Genomic DNA, 25,042 nt, shown 5'->3' with positions numbered 1-25,042 from the left:
CTGTCTACAGTACATCTGTTGCTCTGCACTGTTTCCCATGTCCAGGCAAACACACACACACACAGAAACACACAGCAGGGACCAGTTTTGGCCTGTGACGTATGAGGCATGAAGATTGAAGACCCAGGGGACTGGCAGGAATGTCAGACTGTCAGGAAGAGGTCGATGAGAAAAACACGCAGCTCGTGCAGCTCAAGCAGCAACATGTTCTGTAAGCATTTATAAATGCAACCCTGCTTTGGGTGTGGATAAATAAGAGCTGTAGTCTTTTTTTTTTTTTTTTAAATCAATCATCAATCCTCCCTGATACTGCTGCAGTGGCCGAGTATCAGAGCTGGTGGACCCAGACAAAAGTGACACTCACCTCAGCTCGCTTCAGCATCTCCCACTTGTTAAGTATCTTCATGGCGAATACTTTGTCAGTGTTTCTCACTTTTACGACTGCAACCTGCAAAAACAGAAAGAGGAGTTGGAGTTAAAACCAAAAAAAAAGGCAGATTTAATCATTTGTGTGACAGCAAAACTAGTCGAAGAATGTGAAGTATGTTAAAAACAGGAAAATCTCAAACAAACTTAATAACTTATCCCTGAAGCAGCAGGAAGAAGAACAAATGGATGATGATAATTTGTGTGATCATATTTCGCAGCTCCAAAAGAAATATACATATATATATTGTATGATATTGTATCATATGTATATATTGCAAGCTAAATGTGTGGATAAATGTATGTGCATACACTTTAGGTACATAAATGTAGACAGTATCCAATGTTTCATTTGTCCGTCTAGGTTAAAACTTTCATTCCAAATTCTCTTTATCATGAGCTGTACACTTGGATGTAATTAAGCTGTATGTATGTGGGGGATAAAACGTAAATAAAACATGTATCACAGTTCCACAACATACAGTTTGAATTCATAGTGATTATCATACCTTACAACATAATAATAATAATCACAATTTCAGCCTCATTTTCCTTATCTGCGTTGTAGTAAAACAATAAAGGAACAAAAATCTTTTCAGTGGTGGCTTCAGGGTTCAAGAAGCCAACTAAAAACTGCCACATGTGCACCTAATCCCCAAGAGTCAAGCAAAACTTTGAGAAAACTGTCACCACGGGGGAAGGAGAAGATGAGAAGAAGGTGAAAAGAAAGAGCAAGAGGCAAGGTGGAGGCTGGAGGACTGGATTTAGAAAAGATCAGACACAGGATGAAGCTGGAAGGGAGGAGAAAAAGAAGGGGTGATTGGAAAAGAACAGGAGGAGGAAAAGGGAGGAAGAGGAAGGTGAGGTGAAGAAAAGGAGAGAAGGTAGAAGGGAAAACAGAGTAGAGCAAAGGATCAAGGACAGGAAGTGAGCATGAAGATACTAAAATGCTGACCTGAAAGGCCAACAGATGCCCTCCACCTGGACCCACACACACACTCTTTACACACACACACAGCTGGACGCTTAATATGATTCATGCTTCCTACTAGCAAAGGCTGCAGTTAGAGAGGAAAATATAGCACTCCTCTAATTACTGTGTCTAGTGACTTGAAAATGGGCACAAATCAATAGTGAACAGACAGATTTGTGCAGAAGTGAAGGCTTGGAAGGAAGTCACCGATTATTGATGCGGTTTTCGCTATTAAAAACCACAGACAAGCCATGAAAGGTTTGTCATTGTCTATAAAAACAGCATCTTATCCTCCTCTTCTGATCACAAATAAGTGAAACTGTCAGTAGAGTTGAACCTCAAACCCCCACACACTAAACTGATATTTAATCCAAATCAACCCATTTGAAGATCTGGTAGCTACAAGTGATGGCCTGTCTGCTCTAATCCCTCACTCTTACCACCTTGCACTGCTCAGCTTTTCACGCTCTCCCATTGCGTGTCTCACACCCTCTTGTTCCGTCTTAACAACATAACAACTGCCAACTTTCCCTTCGCTGATAACTGCTGAACATTACCATGACAAGCTTCCCCGGCTCTAGCTTCACATTTTGCCAAAAAAGGAGCTGCACGAGCTGCTGTGACAAACCGCTGCAAGCTGACAGCAAAGCACACGCTCATGCAAACTCACATCATGGCTGATTTCTTTAAGCCTCCTTTGTATTTTTCTAACCTTATTATTAATCCTAAAAGCAGGAGTACAATTTTTATTTGGCTTCTTTTATTGTTAATCGCATACAAAAATATGCAGAAATAGACGAAGAATAAAATACCCCAAAAAGTACACTCAAGTAAACAGACATATAGGAATTCATAAGTGCACGGCGCTCACTAACACATGGATGAAAAGTGAAACAAACACAGGCGCCCCATGCAACAGAGGGGTCTGTAGTCTATTAAATGAGCCGGGGAATGCTGCTAATGCAATACAATGATAACATTCCTGCAGTGTTTGGATTTCCCCTAGTGATCCTGCACCAGAGGAGAGGAAGAACGGAGGAGGAAGAGAGGACAGGGGGGAGTGCACTGTTCTTGGCAACGCCTGGCTGTTTTTGTCCTTTTCCTCCATCTCTCCGTTCTTCTCCCCACTGTTCCCTCCGTCATCTCGTCCTCCTCGTCGGGCCTGGTGTCTGCTACAGAGCAGACTTCACTTCACTCCTCCTGCACATTTTCGTGGATAAAAGCATGTGCTGTAGGTGTTTTACGCTTGAGATAATTTGTTTACTGAGAGTGTGGATGGAGTCTTCAAATTTGTTTCATGCTTGTTCCAAACTGATAAAATCAAACGACAGCAGTTAATCTAATTATCCCACATGCCATGGATGGCAAAGATGGAGTGAAAACACAGCAGCTATCTGCCAACATGGCTGCAGCACTGACACACTAAACAGCTTAAGTCATATTTACAGGTATTTGCCTGCTGACTAGTGTTTTTTGACCCAATGCGGCATCATAATGTATAAAACTGATGGCAAGGCTAGCTGTTGGGAGCAGCACCTCTAACCCTGGCATTGTTTGCATCACACACCATCCACTGAGCATCATTTGGCCCGTTTGTGTTGTTGAGGAGTCCTAATGGGAGCGTTTCTCAGAGGCAGGAGGCCAGCACACACTGGTCCATTCATCAGACAGTCACCCACCCGCGCCATTTCTCTGCCTGCAGCTGACAATGGGAGGATGAAATCAAAACATCCTGCACTCAAGCTCTCTCGCCTCCCTTTCTGTCTCAAGTATTTTTTTCTTGGTTTTGTTTTTCCTGTCTCTGTGTCTGCTCACCTGGGTCTGTCTCTGTCTCCATCTCTGCCGCTCCTCGTCACTTTTCTTTCAAATCTCCAGAAGTGGCCAAAAAATAAATAAAAGCATCCGCTCGTACATTTTTTTGAGGCCTTCCCAAAGTACACATTTTCCCTGTTTACTTGGTCAGATGGCTGTTATTCCTGCCATCCAACTCTGACTACAGTAAGACTTCCTAACACTGCGATGCCAACAGCCATGAAGAAAAACTGGCAGACGTGTGTGTCAGTTTGCAACAAGCTCTCAGGCACTTTAAGGTAGCCGCAGATACAAACTGTGCCGAAGCTGTGCAGTCAGCCCAGTGTTGAGAACACTGCTTGGGGTGCACGTCTGTACATTCAGTGCTGTTTAAGTTCTGTATATTTAATAATATTCCAGACAGCTCACAAACATTTTAATGAATTAAAGCACAAGCACTCATGTATTTTCAGCAAATACTGCCGTAATCTGGTTAATATTTAAAATGAGCAAAGAGAAGGGGAAAATAAACTGTGATTATGCAGCCAACACCATATATAAAAAACTTTGGTCACAGGCCCCTCGTTCCACCTGGGCTCTGCTACTTCCAAATGTCTGTTTACTAAACTGTTACGGTAAGATCCACATTAAAACACACTGTGCAAGTCTTTGATTGTGATGTTTCTTAAGCCAATTTAATTTTTGTGTCACCTAAAACTCGCACTAGCACAGCTGACTCAGTGAAAAGACCCTGGAATGTCACCACAAGGTAGCACCATTCAGGGATCACATCGCATCGGTGAGCACAACACGCCTGAAACACACACACACCAAACACATGACTCACACATGCACATACCAGCACTCCTTGCAGTGGCTCATGTGAGCGTGTTGGTATTTTGTTGTGGTGCTGCAGCTACATGCTGGCAGGTGTGCCCACATCTATCTCCATCCATCTATCTATCACTGTCTTTCACAATGTTTTAATAGAAACACAGGAATTTACTAACTTGTTTGTACAGATGTGGAATAATAGTTTCAGAGATTAAATGTCTGGTAGCGTGCAGATGATCACTTCAGTGTTCAAACCCCTTGTTTTCTGATCATCTGTTAAAGAGATGTGTAATTCGTGTGCAAGCTCTGGTGCAAGCTGTGAGTGTGGAGATGAAAGGTTTCTGCAGGACACTGACATTATGTAAGAGTCTTGGCTGAGGACCACAATACCTGTCCCTCCAACATTCCCCAGCTTTGACATCATTACCTGAAACCCGGCGACAAAAGTATTTCATCCTCCCTACAGGCACACATAAATACAAAAACTAAATTAACACGTAAACCCACGCTGGTTGGTTTCGTTGGCACTCCAGCTCGTTTGCTGCTCACGGGTTAAGTGTGAAAGAACAATTTCAAAGTTTTGTTCAAGCTGCAAGTAGAGTCATGCTCATGCAGCAGAGAAATATTACGCACTGCTGCTGGAATGCAGCAGAAAGTAATGTACTATCAAACACAACAACACTCTCGCCTTTTATAACTTGGGTATTAAAGTATAAGGGTGCAGGAGAAGATGGAGTTTTACAGGCAGGTACTGTTCAAACAACAAACAAGTGGCTAAATTTGTGCCGTGAGGAAGAAGTTCAACATTTTAAGATGAAGCAGACAAAATCCATACACTATAGATGATGCAACTGTAAGAAAATGATCCTAACAAACCTATTACACCTGTTTGTTGTACAAAAGGGGAAAAGGGGAAAACTACATTGCGGGTTTATGCGAATGGATTGCTGCTTGGTGAAGTTGTGTGTGAACACCAGAGGGTTTGTTACCTCTCCGAAGGCTCCTCGTCCAATCACTTTTAGGATCTCAAAGTCTTCCTTGTGCAGGCGCATCTGCTTCACTTTGGAAGTGAATGGTTTAGCTGTAGGGAGAGAGAAGGCAGACAGCAGGTTAGTGATGTATAACTTAATAGGACAGATCTTTATTTAAACGTAACCTTCAGTAAGATTCACTGAATTAATTCAAGAATAAGAGGTGAACTGCACAGAAAAATATCAAACACACTCAGGAATGAAAGGATCATTTTAGATGTAATCAAAAAGATTATTTTATGCTCTTTCGACTCTCATGACTATCAGGGTTTCCGGCAGTGTTTTAGCAAACAGACGGGAGATGGGAGACCAAGCTAACCAATTACCTGGAATAAACTCTAAACTACAACGGACATCTTACTCTTAACAGCAAAGTCTCCAAAACCCCATGGTGGGCTTTAATACAACTGTGATCATGGCCAGGTAGAAGGGTTCAGGCATCGTCTGTGTCAGGATCCCAACCTGAGAACAAGTACCATTGTCCTATGGCGCAGGCTTATGGAAACATACTTCTGCTAGTCATGTGATAACCCACTAGGGACCTGCAGTATTCCCATAACTCGTGAAAGGCGGCCATGCCATTCAGTACCACAGTGTCAGTGACCACCTGGACCCCTTTATGGCACCTGGCACCGGACAGGTTGGAGGCTGCGTGATAAAGATAGCTATTGTTGTGCCTATAGTCCTGGTTCCTGGTGGAAAAAGGACTTGGGAGGGATCTGCGACGGTGGCCAGCGTTCTCTCACAAAGGTGGTCAGATTTCATCTGTGGCGGACAAAGTCAGCATTTCCCTCATTTGTGGAGGGCTATTGAACCACTTCCTGGTTTACATGATCCCAGCATGCCAAGGATAACCTGGATTGGCTGCAAGTTCACTAAGGTCAGTACACTGTTTACACTGATACACTAATACACCGACTTTCTGATAATAGAGATATATAGCTTACCTTTTTACTTTGAAAACTGTTTCCTATCTATATCTAAGCAGCTCTTTAACAGCAAGATTAGCCCAGTTTAGCATTATTAGCATACAGACAAGTAAGCATTCACAAACAAATACACTTCAATGTTTGATTTTTACATATAGTCGCTCTTTTGGTTAACAAAAGACTAAATCTACATCTACAAGACAAACATCCTTTTTTGTTCCTGGCTACTCTGTGTGTGTGTGTGTGTGTGTGTGTGTGTGTGTGTGTGTGTGTGTGGGAGCTGACCACCTGCCAAGTTAACACTCTGGGCCTGTCTGCAAGGCCTCACTGGCAAAACATCACGCTAAACTCATCTGGTTGCCATGACTTTACAGGACCTCTAGTGTTGAGGAAAAGGACATTCTCCCACTGTGAAGCAGAGAAATGCCTGTTGAAATAAAACAAACAGGTCATTCATGGCTCAACAACCTCTCGCCCTCACACTGCCTCCTGACTCCACTGACAGCCAGCCAGGACTACTATGACCGCAGGGCACAGGGAGAGCAGTGGCCAGCGCAGTGTGCCATGTCCTGGCACGCTTTACTACAGACCATGTAACATACAAGCACGGAGCAGGACTGGGAACACCTGCTTAGTCATTTCATTCATTTTCCTGCAGACCAGTGACAGAGCAAGTAGACCAGAAGTATTAATACCACCAGTTTGCAGAAACGATGACAAACAAGGATTTGACAAATAACTGAACTGGTCTTTCTCACAACGTGTTCTTGTGCATCCTTTCTTCCCTTTCTTCATGCGTTATCCAACAGCCTAACAGTCCGATTTCCAACAAAAACACAAAGTCAAGAAAAGAGGAAGAAAATGCCACGCTGACCTGGAAAGCCCCAAGATTCATTGCTAGAAACATGGTAGCAAATCCAAACAGCAGACAGACCACGGTACAGATGGCTGGCAAAATACACTCCAGGTTTAATTTACTGCATAATGTCAACCACAAAACCCCCCTCAGTCGATGGAGATGTGATCTCTGTGCATGTGATATGAAAAACTTTGGTTCTGTCAAAGAAGTCTTGGAGGGATTAACCTCAATAAGCACGTGTGTCACCTTGGCATTGTTTGATTTTTTTTTAATCATGTGATGTTTTTTTTGTTTTGTTTTATTCAAGCCGGGCTGAACACAGGTTAACAGCCAAAGAGGCCGGCAAACCCATTCATAACCAGCTAGATAGGTTTACCACTATTTGTGCTGGTGGCAATTTCCTCCTCATCTTTTCAACTGTATATCTGCCAGAGATCTCGCTCTAGCCAGCATCTCTAACCTGACACGGCACGTTCGGCAGGGCAAAGAGATTGTATCTAGCAGCTAAATCCCCTTCGGATTCATATTAATTCATGTATCAAAGCCACACAATTACGCAAGCTGTAAATAATTAGGTAAGAGATTAACTCAAATTAATACGGCAGTTTTTTTATACATTTTATTTCAGCTAATTTGTAAATAAAGACTTTCACACAATTTGTTAGATTTATTCATTACAAGGTAATAAGAGGATATCTGTTTTCTCAAAAACAAAAAGAAAACAACAGTAGTCTTAACCCTCAGCGTCACATAAGCTGACTGCATTACAGATCAACAACCCCTTTGAGAATCCTATGTTGATATCTTTCACTGGGGACAGCCGTATGAGTAAATGCTATGGGAGAACTCCATTAATTCAGCACTATGCAATCTTATTAGCCCCCTAACCATTAACACAAAGGGTGTTATCTGTCCTAAAGGGTTCCAGTAACTGATGTGGACTAATTTACATTTTAGGGGCACATCTTTGGACACTGCTGGTGCTCCTCATTCGGCTGTCATCCTGATTCAGAAGTGTTTATACTCAGTGTCCTCAACAACAAAGACCAGTGCTGCTGGGAGGACAACTAGGCTACCTCTCAGTAATCTTAACTGCAGTGCTTCATCACCCCATCCTCTTCATCTTCACTGATGTGATGAGGCAGGACTGGTAGCTTTGAGCTATATGGTTAAAAAGGTACTCTTTTTATATACAAGCTAGAGCTAACAGGGTGGCAGGCCAGAGAGTAGGGGGAGCAGAGTCAGGCTAGCTGAGAGGGAGAAAACACTGATTAGTAGCTGCATGCTGACTCAGGAGCTCCACTAAACCAGCCACATGAGAAATGTCTTTCATCTCTGAGCCAGGAGCCCACAGGCCCTGTCCACAACAAAGCACACATACAAACATAGACGCATACAAATATGCGCGCATACACGCAGCTAGATGTAGTTCCCTACATCTACATCTCACACATAATTGGTGGCTACTTCTTGCTCTGGCTTTGGTTGGAATACCACAGCCAAGCGGATTACGTAAATTGCTTTTCTGGAGAGGAGAAATCATTGGCCATCACTCCAACAGCAGGTGTTTTATTAATGCACACAGCAGCTATTAACCTGTTATTCTGACTTGTAATTTACAAACGGAATACAATGGTGTGTACTTGTGAGTGTTTTGGAAATACTAGGCCCATGTGTCAGTATGCAGGGTCAACATATAAAACACCCTGACTCAAACAAGAACTGCCTGCTCTCACTAAGCTCACCCACATTTACCCAGGGATCAGTGTGTCTGTACTTTTCCTGGGGTGGAGATTCATAGCGACGTGCTGCATCCCTTTTTGCAACAGAGAGAACAAAATACCATACAGTTTGGTCATACATCTTAACTCACTTGCAAAATATACAGGTAGACATAAACATAGCAACTGTTGCTATGACGAGGTGTGGTAGGAACCCCTGGCAACGCTTGGGACGGTGACTATCCAAGCATTAGCATGACTGGAGCTCTTTGTTTTCAGAGGGTTTTGCAATGTGTAGGGCAAGTGAGCCAAGATTGGAAAAAGATGGCATGTCAGTCACATTAATGTACGGCGTGCTTTGTGGGGAAGACATGCACCCACACACAAACTATGAAACACAAAAACATTACAACATATACAGACTCTTGCAGCCTGCACTGTGCTGAATACACACATGTTCAAGCCTTAGGATGCAGAGAAACTGGAAAAACATGAGTGACGCCAGCTAATCCACATAGCCAGACTAGTTTAGCCCAAAATGCAGAGTGCATATCAGGCCCATCTCGCTCCATACCGACAAGAGAAGTCAGAGCCATTTTTGTGTGAAACTTGGTAACTACAGGCAAGTGTGTTCACTTAGCAGCCGGCCCGCAAATGATATGCTCAGTACTCGCAGCCGGCCTCGGCCTGGATCTCTTCCACGCTATGTCTCCAGGGTGTGTTCATGTGAAATTCATCTGTGTGTGTGTCATGAGTGTAACAACAAGCACCACGAATGTCTGTTATACCTGCATGGTTTCTATATATGACTCAACGTTGGGTGTAACTGCATATTTTTTTGTAATAAAAGTTACTAAACCGTAACTTAAACATATATAACTTTCACAAACCTACTTTTAGTTTCCTCTTCCCTTGTTGTTCCATCTAATATTAAGAATTGTAGTATTGCAGGACATTACACAGACGCTGCTTATATACTTTTCCAGAGTCCAGGAGCAGACGTGTGAGACATCCTGCAGAGGACCTCAAACACTGAGGGCCTCATACATATGTTACAAGGCTTTTAAATGAAAGTGTAAACCCAACTTCAGAATTACTAAAACATATGAACCACAGGGGATGTTTAAATATAGCCCTTCCTGGTACTGGTGTGCCTTTGTATACAGTATGCACGTTCAAGAGGCAAGTGGCTTAGAGCTAATTTCTGCGAGTATCTGCATATTTCTAATATATTTCTATGTCTCTCCTGCAAAAGTTGATGCCAGTTCAGCAGACAGTGAATCAGAGAGGAGAAGAGACGCAGCAACACAGGCGTCAGAGAAAGAGTGGTGGTCCAGGTGAACAAAAACAGAGACAAAGAAGCTAAAGGGCATTCCACACCCACATTGTTTTTGAAGTATTTGGAGCATTTCAGATGTCTCATTTAGCCTTTTGGTCATTTGTTACGGTTTAGGCGCCTCTTGATCATTTGTTACACAGAGTAGACACGCTCCTGCCTTTTTTTTATAAATATATCAATCCAAACCAACTTTGAGATGCAGATGAAGTGATGCTTCTTTGACCTCGTAAACAATCTTTGGCTGAGTACAGACACCGGCCGCAGAGAGCACACAAACTATATAACAGCCAAGTTTTCTTTTGGCCTGACATCAAGCTACTTTTGGAGTGAGCGTTAATTAACCACTTACTGCCTATGACATTAGTTGTTTTAACCGGTAAAAGTGTCAGTTGGTGCTGGCTAAAAAAAGGAGCTGCTAGCCAAATGTTTTGTACACAGAGGACTGATAGCAGACTCGTTATCGTCAAAGATTAACATTTTGCCAACCTGACTCCCAGCAAGAGTCACCAAATAAAGGAATCAGTAATTATGATCCTACGTACAGTTCCTCTAGTCTAGTTTTAACCTATTTCAGGGATTTTTTTTGTTTTGGCAAGACTTTGTCATACTGTAATTTCTGAAATTCAGACACCTCCTGGCTCCTGAAGTGATGAAAAGTGACAAACATTAGAAGGGCAGAGGGCAATTGTGGGATAAAAACAAAAAAAGACATGAGAAATAGAGACAGAGGAATGGAAAAAGTTTAACTTGTGGGAGAAAGTGGATCTGGGCACGAAGAGCAAAGAGTGAGAGACAAAGACAGCACATACTCAGGCCCAGTCGGCAGCTGAACCAGTTACAGTAAGTGTCCAACCCTTACACCCACATCGAGCTCCAACCCCATCCCCAATTCCAGAATGGGACGGAGGGACATCTGGAAGTCATAACGGGGATTATTTACAACCACAGTGAGGTAACGACACAAAAATGCCGCTTGCAGAAGAGACAGGGAAGAGAGAGAGAGAGAGAGACAGAGACTTTCCAGGATTTGACACAAAGAGGAAGAATGGTAGAGAGGAGAGGAGGAGACCCGAGGATGGCCTTTACTTCCATCTAACCGTAGCAGGACCGCTGGAGGGAGTGAAGTTATCACACCTTATACGCAGCCTGGGAGTTTTCCTACACTGTGTAAACCTTTGCTGAGGAAATACAGAGAAAAACGGAGCAAATGAGGTCTGAATATGTCTGGCCTTTGATTGTGCCAAGGTCATAAATGGTCTGTCATGACTACAGGCCTGATTTTTTCTGATGAATACATCTAATGAAGTCACTGACTCTAGGAATCCAGTAGTTAACTACTTTTATTTCAATAAAAGTAAAGTAAACGCACCAGTTTGCAGTTTCCCGTCAAGTCACATGGTTCCCAATTATGCTGCCAACCAGGCTGTCTGTTACTTTACTTACTGATTCACTGATTTCAGTGCCACTGTGTCTGTCAGCAGATACCCCAAAGCCAACTCAAGCTGCTTCTGTCATTTTCCTGCTACAGCACGTTCTGCCCCGAAGTCGGCCCATCATCCCTGACACAAAGTGCAGTAGGTTCAGGTTTTATACCATCCCAAACGTTGTATTTTAAGACTACTTAGCTGTCACATAAGGAAATTAAGTATTTATGTGCTATTTTTAGAAAAAAATAGCATAGTGAAAAACTGTTCCAGGCCCATCGTGCCTTTATTTTTTTAAGTACAAGGCTTTGGTCTCCTGGAAATAACAGCTGCCTTATTAGAAAAGTACTTCCTGGTTAAATAAAGGACAAATAAATACGACTAAGTGAGGGCTGAATAAATAGCACGCTAAGGTCATCAAAGGAAATATTAAAGCTGTGTGATTCTAATAACCTAGTCCTTAAAAGGGAAAGTGACTCATTGCCAGAGGCGCTTCAATAGCACAGCGCTTTTAGCAATTCAATTGCAAGTAGCTTAAAAACATCCAGTAAATTACCTAAATTACAGATGGAAATAGAACCAGGCCTCTTTATGTCACAGCCAGAGGTTCTCCTGACAGATGTGTGTAGGGAGGCACGACCGACCCCAATAAAGGGTTTTTCTGTGTCTCGCTCGCCCACATGACACATGCACAGCTGTCTGATCCCAACAGGCAGCGCCAAGAATCACGGACGGCGTCTCTACACATATTTTGCCATATATGATGCATGTCAACATCACAGAGGTGGGGGTCCACTATTAAATCATTGATAAGCACCGGAAATTCATGAAGGACAAACAGGGAATCACTTACATTGCATGCAAACATGCCTTGGAGCATTAAATTGCATTTAATGGTAGACTGCACACCAGCGACACCAGAATTCCCAATGCTGTCTGTCTGCAATAACCCTCCCCGCCCCCTCCACTCCACCACATCCAACCTCAAGTTCCCCTCAATGCAGTTTTCCCTCACTGCCATCCCTACCCATTTCTCTCTCTTTCCATCCCTTCATCTCTTTTCCTACATTTCCACCCTTCCTCCAGTTCTCTAATCTGACCACTGGCCTCAGCCCTCCCTCCCTCTCTCTGTGCATTCCCTGTTCTTTTCCTCTTCTGCTTCAGTCTTCAGTCTTTCTTGTCCTGTCACACCAATAAGAGGGCAGGAATGGTCAGAGGCCTTAAACTAAACAATCTGTGCCCCACGGCATTAAATACACAAACAGGATGTTCCCAAAATATTAAGAAACCACAAACACCAAAGAAACTGAGGGAGGCAGGGCTTGACAAAACAATAGATCAGATCTAGTGTGTGTTACAGAGCAAAGACCGCTGCAGCGAGCATACACCCAGGCCTGCAACGTGAGAAAAACTTGGACTTGGCGGGGCTGGGCTACATCAGTTTGTGATGTCTGTACAGGAAGTGTTCCCAGCACTTCAAAGTATTCTCCGAGCCCACACATCGACCTGTTCAACCCACATCGCAAACAAGGTGATTTACACAATTCTGTGTCAACACAGCCTCCCGATACCATCTGCAGATAAAGAGAGCATATGAAAGGAGCCTGCCAGGCCGTGTTACCCAGCTTGGCTGCGATTCCTTACTGTCTGCCACTCTGCTGGTGGTAGGAGAACCAGGTGCTGCATTGTTCCTCCGCTGGGTACTGATAGTAACAGACCGATGGCTGCGATAAGACAGCAGGATGTCAACAAAAGGACAGTGCCGCACAATTCAAGACACAATTCAATTCAAGATATTGTGATAACAGAATCATTACATTCTCGAAAATAAAAATCAGCACCATTATTTGCCATATGTGGATCTTATGTCATCATTATCCATTTCAGTGGACGTGTAGGTGTAGTGAGCTAGTGAGCTGGAAGGCTGTGTTTAGAACAGTGAGATGAGACGATCTCGGACAACATGTACCACTAGAAATTAACTGAAGTTGTTGTTGAGCAGGTCATTTTTGTTGTTAGGATTTTCAAATCATGCAGGGAGTCTCCATAAAAAGTAGCTGTGGATCATATTTTCAAAAAAAATGACACTCCATGTAAAGCCATGGTTAACCTAAATAATAGAGACGATAGCTAATGTGATCATGTGATCAATGCTGTTATCCAAAATTAATCCCGTTAGTAGAACTTCAGTGAATTTAAAAGCAGTTCGGATTACAATATGCATTTAATCTTATAATCTGTGATGTTTGCCCCAACTTTATCTCCACTTTGGAGGGAGTTGCAGGCTCTGGAGGTGGCCACCTGAGAATCAGGCGCTGTATGAATCTTCTACTTTTCCTGCCAACTGAAACACTTGTTCCTCAATCCCGGGAACAAATGACTTTATGGAAGCCTCTGAGTGCCCTCACAGGCCACATCAGCCTGAAAGGAAAAACACTACAGGGTGGTTACAAGAGCCAGAGCTCGGAATACCAGGCATAAGCTGTGGGAATGTTCAGCAACCCAGACAATATTTTCCAATACCGAGTGCGTAAAAATCCCAGTTGGCACGGTGCTCCTACAAGAATGTATTCGTACTGTGGCACCTCGTCAACTTCCAGCAGCACCTTATGAATTTCAAGATCAGTCAAATTAAAGTCACCCATCACTTAAGCAAAAAACTTTTCTGCCAGCGGCGTTCCAGCACCAACATGTCACAACATCCTGACAGATATTACAGCATCAGTTTCCTACTGCCTTTTCTGGACTCATCCTTTCTCTGATTTTTTTTCCCCCCTGGATGTCGATGCTTACGGAAAATGACGGGGGTTGTTACTGTGCTAAGGCCCTGTGTGGCCCGACTGGTACAGCCCAGCACTGACAGGGAACCATTTAAGGGTTTGATTCCCATTGGGACCACCCATACTACAAATGGATCCATCCAAATTAATGAAAGCGTCCACTAGGCGTTGGTTTAGACCTTTAAAGCAACAGTGAAGTGAATAAGAAGAAGACGAAATGAACTGGATCTATGTCTCAGGAAAAGAAACAAGGAGGAGAGAGGTGGGATGACAAAAGGGAAGGGATGTTGATGATAAAGGTGAACAGATGGGGTGCGAAAATGGAGGAGGATGGGAAGAGAGGTAGGAAAAGAAAAGACAACCACAGAGGGAGGAAAGAGGAGGATGGGAAGAGAAGGGGCAAGACGGGGAGAGGAGCAAAGAGTGGAAAGAAAAGATCAGGGAGGAGTGGAAAGAGGGATAAATCAGAAAACACTGACATGTCCGTGAAAGTAAAATCACACTGTGTACTTACAACCATGCAAAGGTAAACTATTCACAGACTGACACGCACGCACACACACCTCCCCCCGCTGCTGTCACTGGAGAAAACAACCAGAGTACTTTACAGATGACCCAGGTCTTTTCTATTCAACATTAAGACGAGTTGGGCTGTGGGCTCCCTGTGGCTATATGTGTCATGATGGAGGTAACCCAAGATCCCTTTCATTCTCTGGAAACCTGCCCAGCTAGGTGTGCTCAAGATGGGGCCGACAGGAAGGACCTGAAGCTACAGCCAACATAGGGGAGACAATGATAGACAGAAAGCCAAGGTGCAGTGATGTTTGTTGTTTTTGATGAAGCAAGTCCGTGGGAGTCATTTGAGTGAGTGCCAAGGCTCCAGACTAACTTTTTCACAGCTGTCTTTACTTTATCATCATCTGTAGTTGCTACTTCAACACAACTCTGCCTTAAATCTTAAGACGTGCATGTTGAATCATAAAATACACCAATGAGACCTGAAACCTCAACCAGCAGTCAACACAAAGCAAAGAACACCAGCAGTAGCAGCACTAATGAAACTACCAGTTCAGAGGGATGACTTTGACCCAGGAACTGAGGTAAACAACACTCAGTCAGCAGCATTTCAGTGAAGAAACCCTTACAGACTGGCCAAAAACCTACCCAGTATACCAGTGCCAATGTTTACTGGAGTATTGCTTTTTCAATATTTGAAATAAAAATTGAGGAACTAATTGATTCATAGTCACACTTTTGATTTGAATCCTAATTATGGCTATGTGACATCAAATAAAAACTGCTTTGAATCACAGTGTATGGTACCATTACATATTGATCTGTATTGTTTTTGCGTTAGATGTTGGGCTGAGCATCATGAACACATCTGAAAGGGTCATTACGTAAACCAAACTTTTCCTGTTTGTGTGTCAACACTCACAGGCATGACATAAAATAAAATCCAAAAATACAGTATAAGGTAGAAAAATTACAAAATATTAGACAGACATTATATAACCCAAGTAGTACCACAATATAACTTCTCTCTAATAGCACAATAACGCAGCAAAGTTCACTTTTCCAGTGCAGGTGTTGGCCTCTCCTGTTACAAAAGAATAATGTGAAGTTAACCGACATTGAAATCCGGAGAAAACCACTAAATTACCATTTGCTGCTCCCAGAATAAATTTGAGGGGACTGAAGTGCTACAGCTATATATACACACTTTCCCCTCTGCTGCAGCAATGCACAACAGACACTTTCTAGGCCACAACGAGTCCCTGTCGCTGCAAAAAAGACTAGCTTGGCTACTAATTATAACATCTACAAGAAAGGTGTCAGTGCTGGGACTTGTAACTAAAAGCATCCTGAAAATATGCATCTGGCAACAGCTGGGCGTGTTTGGACAGGCCTCCCACTCAGAGCAGGAAGGCAGGTACACATGTGACCACTGCACAAAAATGAATTATATTTCAAAGCGAGCATACAGTGGTAAGACTTGGTTACAGAGCCGACAGACACACACAGATTGGATCAGGGCAGGGCCTAAGTCCTCTCCATGTTGTTATCATAGAGAAAATATCCATGTTTATATCACAAACAAAGATGATAAGCACAGAAGATGCTCTGTCTTCCACAAATGTTCCTCTTCCCTACACAAGTACTGGTAGTGAAATGGCAACTTTCAGAACAAACAATACTATTGGAATCCATTCATAAAGCAGACGGCACTACATTTGTACATTTTCATTTGATTTAGTTAACTGACAGATCGATTAAATGATCCATCCAAGAGTTAACCAGGCAAAGAAAACTCTCATCAGGGACTTGTGCATGAGCTGAGGCCGTGCAGTAGCGAGCAGACACCTAGATAACAGTTACGAGACTAATGACCTCACTGATAAGCAGATTGAGTCAGCGTGGGTGGCTGCAGCAGGACGGGCCCTTGTTTTGACGAGGACTTGATACATCTAGGTGATCACACGCCGACTCTCTCAACAGGATGATAAAACCACGGTGGCGTGCTGGACATGATGTACAGTAGCACCCAGCATCTATGGGGTACTGTCATCACACAAGCTACATCTGTGACTTCAGCACGTGGCTCATTTCACCTCCACAAACTTCACCACAGTTTGGATGACGGTGTCTTTTTGTAGTGTTTCCAAAGCCCAAAACAGGAGCAAACAGGTGAAGATAGATTAACCAGTGTGTTTGTCTGCTCTTACATAAGCTGCAAACGCTCACTACCTGCAGTATTGATGCTAATGTAGCGTTAAAACTTCCACTAGCATATTATTAGTCAACTACATTACTTTGTGGGGTTACAGGTTTTGTTAGCTACAGCCCCATTCAGGACTGGGACGTCCACCCTGCATTATTTACCTACTGCATGGGAACTGGTTCTGGATGCTTCTGTATCAGAGTTGACTGTAATGTTCGCCGCTCTGTCCTGATGATTTGGTGAAGAGAGCAAACTCAGCTCAGTCATTACCAGAGACGCCGATCTTTGGCAGATCTTTGCAAGGCTTTACACCTAAATGCTGCAATATGCAAAGTTCACACTTAATTGTGTGCCAATATTAACTGAGAAAACCTCATTGCATTGATTAATGCACTACCACACCCAAGGTAATTAGTGCCCCAGCTAAGCTGTTTGCCGACCTTGGGAATACCATTATGATAATAAACGGAAATGCCTCATTTTTGGTATTTCCTTACCAGAGGAGGATCGAGTCTGGAGGGAAACAGATTTGGTCAAACGCAGCATTTTGAAAACAGATGGGAACCCAACAAAGCAATTAAGGCTGAGCACTTAATTACTAAAGCATGTAGCGTACATGGAAAGCAATTATTACCTAATATCAGTAAATTAACTGTTTTGGACAGAAAACTACATCAAAACCTTATGATAATTAACCCTAAGATATTGGGGCTATTGAGTAAGGAAGAAGAGGGAAAAAAAGAGTGCATCAGTTATTAACAAAGTGTGGCGTTATGCGTAATAATGATAATAATGGTAATGATAGGGTCAGTAGATAACAGGAAGTCATGTGGTATGATCCACACACATTTCTTTAATGCAGATTACACATTATATATATACACATAATACTGTCCAAATGAAATGAAGCCATGCTAAACTGGTTCCCACTAAGCCCCCTCCCTGTTGTCTACCATAAAATATGAGCAATCAATAAACAGGAAGGGCAGTAAAATAAATTAAGTAACTACGGCTCTGATCAAATGCCTAAGGGGGGGAAAAAAACAAGATTTGGGGGTGATGAGATTTATTCATCAGCAGCGTGTCAAATTGTTGTGTCTGTATCATGACCTTCAGCACAGGGAGGAAGCAGTGTGAGGCAGCTCTCTATATATAGAAGGTGAACAACAGAGACGACTCGGTGAAGACAATTGAGATGACAATCAGAGCGACCACAGGATTTCCCCCCACCAGAGACGTCTCAGGAGAGAGAGAGGATAGTGAGGGTAGCAGGGTGTGGGCTAGACCACATGAAATTTCACTGAAAGACGCGCAAGAACTTCTTAAAAGTTCCACTTTTGGTCACACACAAAAAGGTCTCAAGAACTCTTTCAGTCTTGCTCATAACCTGTTACAAACTCACTTTCGCTCTCACCCACAAGCCACAAAACTACTTTCAAAAACCGACACCACAAAACCGCTACTTCACTGTCAGAGTGTAACAACACAGAGGAGGAAACATGCTCGCAAGTGGATGTGTAAACAGATTGCCAGCCGCCTCACAGGGGTTTCGTTTCTATCACTGAGAATCTACCCAGACAACGCAGAGATTCAGATGGACTGATCAGATTAGTTGCATGTGAGACCCAGCGGCGTGAATGACTGCCATTCAGGTGGAAGACGGATGAATGACGCTGACAAGCTGACACCCATCTAACATTATTTGAGTCATGCGTCTCCACTATAAAGAGGTCAGAACAGTGTGTACAGGAGGCACACATGCATACAGCAGTGTAGACATATAGATGGGCCTGAGAATAGATCAGGTCACCGTCAAATTCGCCACCGCACCAAGAGCCAAGGTCAGTGCTCCATCAGTGTCAGCTACTGCAAGCAGCACTGAGGCAGAGGAACAAAGAGTACAGCAGATACATGAGCTGACTTCTAGTGATTTCACCCTGAGTAAATCCAAGCCAACAGTGTGTTGGCTTCTAATCCATTTCAACTATTTCAATTTGTCCCCATTTCCCTCTCTCATACTCTTTGCTTAATTTCTCGCATCTCGTCTCTTGTTATCTAATTGTGAAGATTGAGCTGAAATGCCATAAAATACAAGTTTGAGTGGTAATGTGTCCAGACAGGTTTGAGTGATGTGGTGGAGGGGAACAAACCTGATTCATAAATGCCAATAGAAACTGATTTTTTGTATGCCATTAATAAAGTTCCGAAAAAAAGGCAGAGCTCAGCCGCAAGCACTCAGTTGCTCTTGAGACGTGAGGACAGATTTTGTGCTTTTAATGGCATTCTGGGATTCAAATAACCTGCTTGTGTTGCCTGTTTGCTGCTGCAGCACTGCTCCAGTAGTCTTGCTAACCAGCCAATTTCACTATTGGAGGATGATGCAGTCCTAATTTAACCTGAACAAATTCAAAGGGCAAACACCTGTCCTTCACATTTGGCATTAAGTTGCCTTTAAAAGTATTACAGCATGAGATAGAGGATCAAAGCCTGTGTGTGTGTGTGTGTGTATGCAGCAGAGAAGCTTTATTAAGGATGCAGCTCAGCTCTGCTGCTCTTCAGACTGACTGCACTGTCTGATCGACTCAGCTTCTGCACGTGTGCCTCTTTTGCACATGCTAACACAAAGTATAAACATGCTAACACACCCAAAAAAAGGACAAGTGCACACACACACACACACACAGTGCTACTGGTATATGCCCTGCACGCGCGCGCGCGCGCGCGCACGCACGCACGCACGCACGCACGCACGCACGCACGCACGCACGCACGCACGCACGCACGCACGCACGCACGCACGCACACGCACGCACACACACACACACACACACACACACACACACACACACACACACACACACACACACACACACACACACCCTTCTCTGTCACTAGGCAAAGCTGGGATACAGCAGTCTGGGAGGAAGTGAGGTGGGAGGGGGCGGAGGAGCTGCGAGAGGCAGGGAGGGGAGGGGGGAGGACAAGAGGAGAGAACAAACAGAGGAAATAAAGGAGGGAGAGAGAGACAGAATGGAGGAGCGCAAAAGAAAGGGATGATATTGGGACAAAGAGGGACAAGTAACCATCAGGAGGTGTGCACTGTGTAGCATTACAGACTGCACATCAGCAATGAAGAGTGAGTGAATGGAGGAGATAGAAAACTGACAAGAGTCACAGACCTAAACAGCGATAGGAGCTGACAGGCAGGCAGACAGACATACAGACAGATAGACAGATGGGGAGAGTGAATGGAGCAGGTTGGCACCAGTGGACAAAGAGGCAGACCTGGCCTCATCCAAACAGCTGCTGTTCTCCCTAACATTGCACCTCTGCTCCAAATTCCACAGGCAGCCTGGCTATGAGGGGCTGCGGCCTGAGTCAGCACTTTTTACTCACACAGCTGAGCCCTCTGCTCAAAGCAGCCAGTGGATGCGCTGGCTACGGCACGTGCAGAGGGACACAAAGCAGTCACGGCCAAAGGTTTGGAGGTTTTGCCTGCTTTTTTTTTTTATGCTTCTGCATCTCAATCATAAGTTGTGGTTATCAATTAAAATATGCAATTTTTGTCACAAATGTAATTATGTTATAAACTGCACACCTGAATTAGATTAGATTAGATTAGATATTGTTTATTGATCCCTCAGTGGGGAAAGTTTGCTGTTACAGCAGCTCAAGGGGACAGACAAAAGCACACAGTTAAAGAAATAGAAAATTAAATAGCAAGAAATAGAAAATTAAATAGCAATATTTTAATATATACAGAGGAAAAACCTATATACACAAAAGAAACAATTATATAAACAATAATTACAGAAAAAACAACAACAGGGTGAGGTGGAATGGGAATTACAGGTTTGCAGCTTTGCAGCTTTTCGGTCTTAGAAGAACACATTTTAGAGACTGCTAGAATTCAGACAGTAAAGGTGATGCAGCAAAGAGAAAGAGTCAACGCACAACAGGACCAAAACAACACAGGTGAAAGTTAGCAGTAGATTCCTCATGGCAACCACAATAACCATCACTCCATAACCCTCTAAAATATGAATGAAAGAAGCGAACATAGTGTCTGTGCTAAAATGCCCAGTGAGTACAAGCCTAAAGCGGAGCCAAGTGGAAGTGACGCAGATTCCCTGGCATGTCCACATACTACCACAGCTGGTGGTTGGTGCCAAACTGCCTGGCTGTTTCTCTGCGTGTGTGATGAGAAACATCCTGTGATAGAAAACAGCGAGGGGAGGAGAGGAGGAACCAAAGGGTCAGAGAAGATCACATGCTGCAGTCTCCTTCCATGTTCTTTATGAGCACGTGCTTTGGTTTTTAGGGCAGCTAGTGGGTTTTCTCCAGGTGTCCTGGGGTCACAGACACTGGAGGCCTGTGTAGCAGCCAAACTCCCACACTCGTATATTTAGGAGAAAAAACGTGGAGCTGAACTTGCATTGTTTTAAATTCAATGTTATTTACCTCTAGAAATCCACCTTTAACCCTCCTCCTCGAAAGATTGGTGTAACAAAGACTTATTAACAAATATTACACAAATAATATAAGTATGTACACTAGGGATGTTCTTAACAGCTAACTTCCCTTTAGTCAACAAGTGCGGCTGGCAGTGCGAGCACCAGCAGCCTGCAATTTAATGTTGAGTGGATACATGCCAATTTGATCTGTCACAGCCTACACACAGCCATGTTTTCATTTTCTAGGTCAAAATTCTGCCAAACTACGCTGGTTTTACAAGTGGTCATCGTGGACCCACTTTCTGTTTACATCTGGGCATTAGCACGGGGAGCTACTGCTTGTTGGTGTGGCTGCATAACATCATAGGCACACCAGTTAACCAGCATTATTTATTTAATATTAATTATTAGTGTAACCGACTAGAATTTCTGGTGCCGACTGGCGACATTGCTAATCAAACTGCTACTCCTACAGTTTGAACTGGATCCAGTAGAAACTTTTTGGAAGCAATAATGTGTCCGTGGCTGCTGCCCAAAAAGTCTTAGATTCCCTAATCCCTGGATTTCACAGTGATTAAATATGTTGTTTTCTCCAAAGTGGGCATGTTTCTTCCTTCCATATCAAAAATGTATCACAAATGAAATACACTACTGGTGAAAATGTGCATTTAATTACAATAGAATCCGTAGTTAACAAGAGATATTGAAAATAAACAGAGGATTTGTAGAAAGATAAATTATGCTGAAGTGGAGGCTTTTAAGCTTTATATGAATGTGTGACTCTGGTTCCCCATTTGAAGCCATCTAAATGCAGTGAATCTGGGCTGACTACAGCTGCCATCCTCCAAGAAACAGAGCAAGCTTCAAACTTTTCAGAGCCACCTTTCAAGCCTACAGCCAACAAGTGTTCAATACTTATGGAGACTTTGTTAACTTTCAGTTGCCTATTTACGAAACCAGTGGGTATGGGGCACCGTTAGCATTCATTTGGAGTCGTGTTTCTGGCCACCTGGCGAAGACACAGTCCAACATCTCTCTCCTTTTAGCTCTGGTTTGGTCTTTACCAACTCCTGGACATATCTGGCTATTTAGCAGCTGAAGGCTAATATTCAGTTAGTTGCTGACTTTGTCCATCTGTAGTTTGGCAATGAGCAGTGGCTGTTTAAAACTGTTCCACTGAAAACAGCTGCCTGCTGCAGCTGGAAACACTACAATAAGAGCGATGAGCGTGAATCATAGCAGTAAAGCTGAGGGTCAGAAAACCAAGACAATGAGTCAAAAAATGAGTTGAGGGGAACTACATAGTCCAGCGGTAATTATCCGTAGGTTCACCATCACAACTGAACCCTTACACATTTAGAATGGTAATAAATGATAGTAAATACAGACTTTGAGTGGACTAATCTTTTAAACTGATGCTGCAATTTCTATTGATTCCATATAGTTTTATGAATAAAGAAAGGAAGGAATGCCTGACTTATGCATTTCTCCACTGTCAAATGAGCTGGCTCTTGCTTACATCTTGTTCAGTGAGACCAGCGTGATTACACTCATGCTTCAGTGAGTATGGGAAGAGACAGAACTATGCAGGCTAGCGCCTTCGCCAGTTGGCTGTGGGACCCTTTCGGCTGAGCGGGTGGAGGGGGCTAGCAGCTTTCCCAAATTCACCCTTTGACAACATAAAAAAAAAAATCTTGTGAGAAAACAATGTTGCTCTGTCTGTGGCGTTCATGTGCGAATGTGTGTGTCACTGGTGTAGACGGATCTGGCAGACGAAAAGGAGGCTTGCTAATTGCTCCTCTGAGCTGAAGAGTCATTACAGGGAGAGGAGACCATCATTTTTCCTTCAGTACGCACAGAACAACACACTCACAAATGATTCAAACTGTTAGAAATAGCACTAAAGCCTCCTGTAATTTCCCAGAAATCAAACTAATCTTGCATGCTAATGCTAGGAGCTTGATATCACCAGCAATTACTTGAGTAAAAGCCTAAATTGAGGTTGTAGTGATGCAGATGATGGCGTGTTAGACAGTCATAGTTAAAGGTCATGCTGCTTCCTAACAAGTGGGAATAAAGACATAGCTTGTGCTAATGCAAGGATATAGTGTGTGCCTCGTGGTAAAACAGGCCCATCCAACAGAGGTCGACTTATTTTGAAGAGCTGCGGTAGGAAAAGAAACTTTATAATGAGCCAAAACCAGCCAACTGAGCAGCTTAATTTTCATTTGGTCTGTAAACACTGGCTGAAGTGACGGACAGACAGCTGAGCAGAGAGGTCAGCCAAACCCCGCTAACAGGCACTGCAGGGGAAGAAAGGGTAGGAAAAGAAGAGAAGAAAGACAGAAATGAGAGGATGAGAACACGTGGAGGTGAAGAGAAGAGGAAAGGAGAAGGGGGAAGGGGGTGTGGAGGCCATTTGCAGTCAGATCTCGAGGGTCCTGAGAGGCCGGCTAATGACCTGTGCTGCAGCGTGTCCTCTGGGAGACGGAGAGAGGAAGCCAACCCTTCCCCTGCCACTTTCTGATGACACATTACAATTAGCAGCAGGCATTTCTCTGCCTACAAAGCTCCCATACAGATTGACTAACTGTTTTTAAAGGCCATCTGTGAAATACCCAGATGCTGTAAATGCCATGCACAATTTCACATGCCTTACCCTGGTAAAAGGTCCAGGTGATGCTCAGCATGGAAAACAACCTATCCCTCAATTAACCATACTTCACAAGTGCTCCAATTAGAACCAAGATGTTGTGAAAAAAATCTTTAATTGTTTGATTCTCGTCAACAGAGCTGACTAATCTTAACCATACATGAAACTACTGCAGTAAGTTATCTACTCCACAAGTATAAAGTAAGGTAAAATGACAATAACTGGTTTAGTTAAAGAACAGTTGCTGCAATATGTAAAAAAAAATGTCCTTAATGATATTAATCACTGAAGCCGTACTGAACCAGGATAAGAGAAACATTTGAAGTCAAGTCTGAACTGATTTTGTCAGGTTTAAACATTCAGACATTTGGTTCTTTGAGTGGATTGTAGACCAGGCTTACAGCATGCAAGAAATAAATATTCAAGACCTTCAAAATAACATAAAATAAATGATATATACTATTTAATACTTTTTAAGGCCTCTTAGTAAATGTGAATTTAAGGCATTTTAACCTGGGGACCAATCCGACTCTTTATGCTCTTAAGAATTATATGGTATGAATGGTCTAGGGGCAGAGGTGGAGAAAACCAGATCATAGGTCCATCTTTTAGAAAAGATGATCTAGGGTGATTTCCTTATTATTTCTCTTTAAAAATGGCATTTAGCCGCCCTTTACTTGGTTGGATCTGGACACTTTTCGTGCCAGAGTGAAGGGAGAAAAAAGGAAAAGGGCCAAATCCTGAAATCTAGAAGAAGTGTATTATGTTCAAAACACTCAAAACTTATGGCACCAGTCCTTCTTATTCTGCTCGTGCTGGAACAATTCATTTCAAAAGTTAGCCCTGTTTCAGGTTCAGGATCTTCTGTAAATAAATTATTTACATTATTTTTCTTCTTTTAGCAATTTTTTTTATGTTGCTGGGTTAATTTAGAGAAAGTGAAATGTAGAGGGCAAAAAGAGCCTCATAAATTGGCTGCTGGACTGCTCCCATAGGGAAACTAAACTTTGGTGAGAAGCAGAGGACACCAGGAGAGGAGAGGATCTACATGGGCCCCTCTGCTATGTCTGATTGTTTGTGAGTCCATTCAGGACAATGGAGAGTGT

General features: G+C 43.1%; 1 protein-coding gene across 5 annotated transcripts in view; it reads right to left on the bottom strand.

Moving 5' to 3' along the window:
* Positions 1-25,042, bottom strand: part of cdc42bpab (CDC42 binding protein kinase alpha (DMPK-like) b) — a 70,058-nt gene that overhangs the window by 38,472 nt on the left and 6,544 nt on the right. For all 5 annotated transcript variants that reach the window (XM_070848817.1, XM_070848821.1, XM_070848818.1 and 2 more), the window contains exons 2-3: positions 5,014-5,105; positions 365-448 (exon numbers count right to left, since the gene is read on the bottom strand). In XM_070848817.1, the coding sequence (XP_070704918.1) occupies positions 365-448; positions 5,014-5,105 (176 nt within the window). The remainder of the gene's footprint in view (positions 1-364; positions 449-5,013; positions 5,106-25,042) is intronic.

This window comes from Pempheris klunzingeri, chromosome 18 (assembly GCF_042242105.1).
Source record: "Pempheris klunzingeri isolate RE-2024b chromosome 18, fPemKlu1.hap1, whole genome shotgun sequence".
Taxonomy (NCBI): domain Eukaryota; kingdom Metazoa; phylum Chordata; class Actinopteri; order Acropomatiformes; family Pempheridae; genus Pempheris; species Pempheris klunzingeri.
Note: the sequence above shows the minus strand (reverse complement) of the source record. Positions and strands in the feature narration are given on the sequence as shown.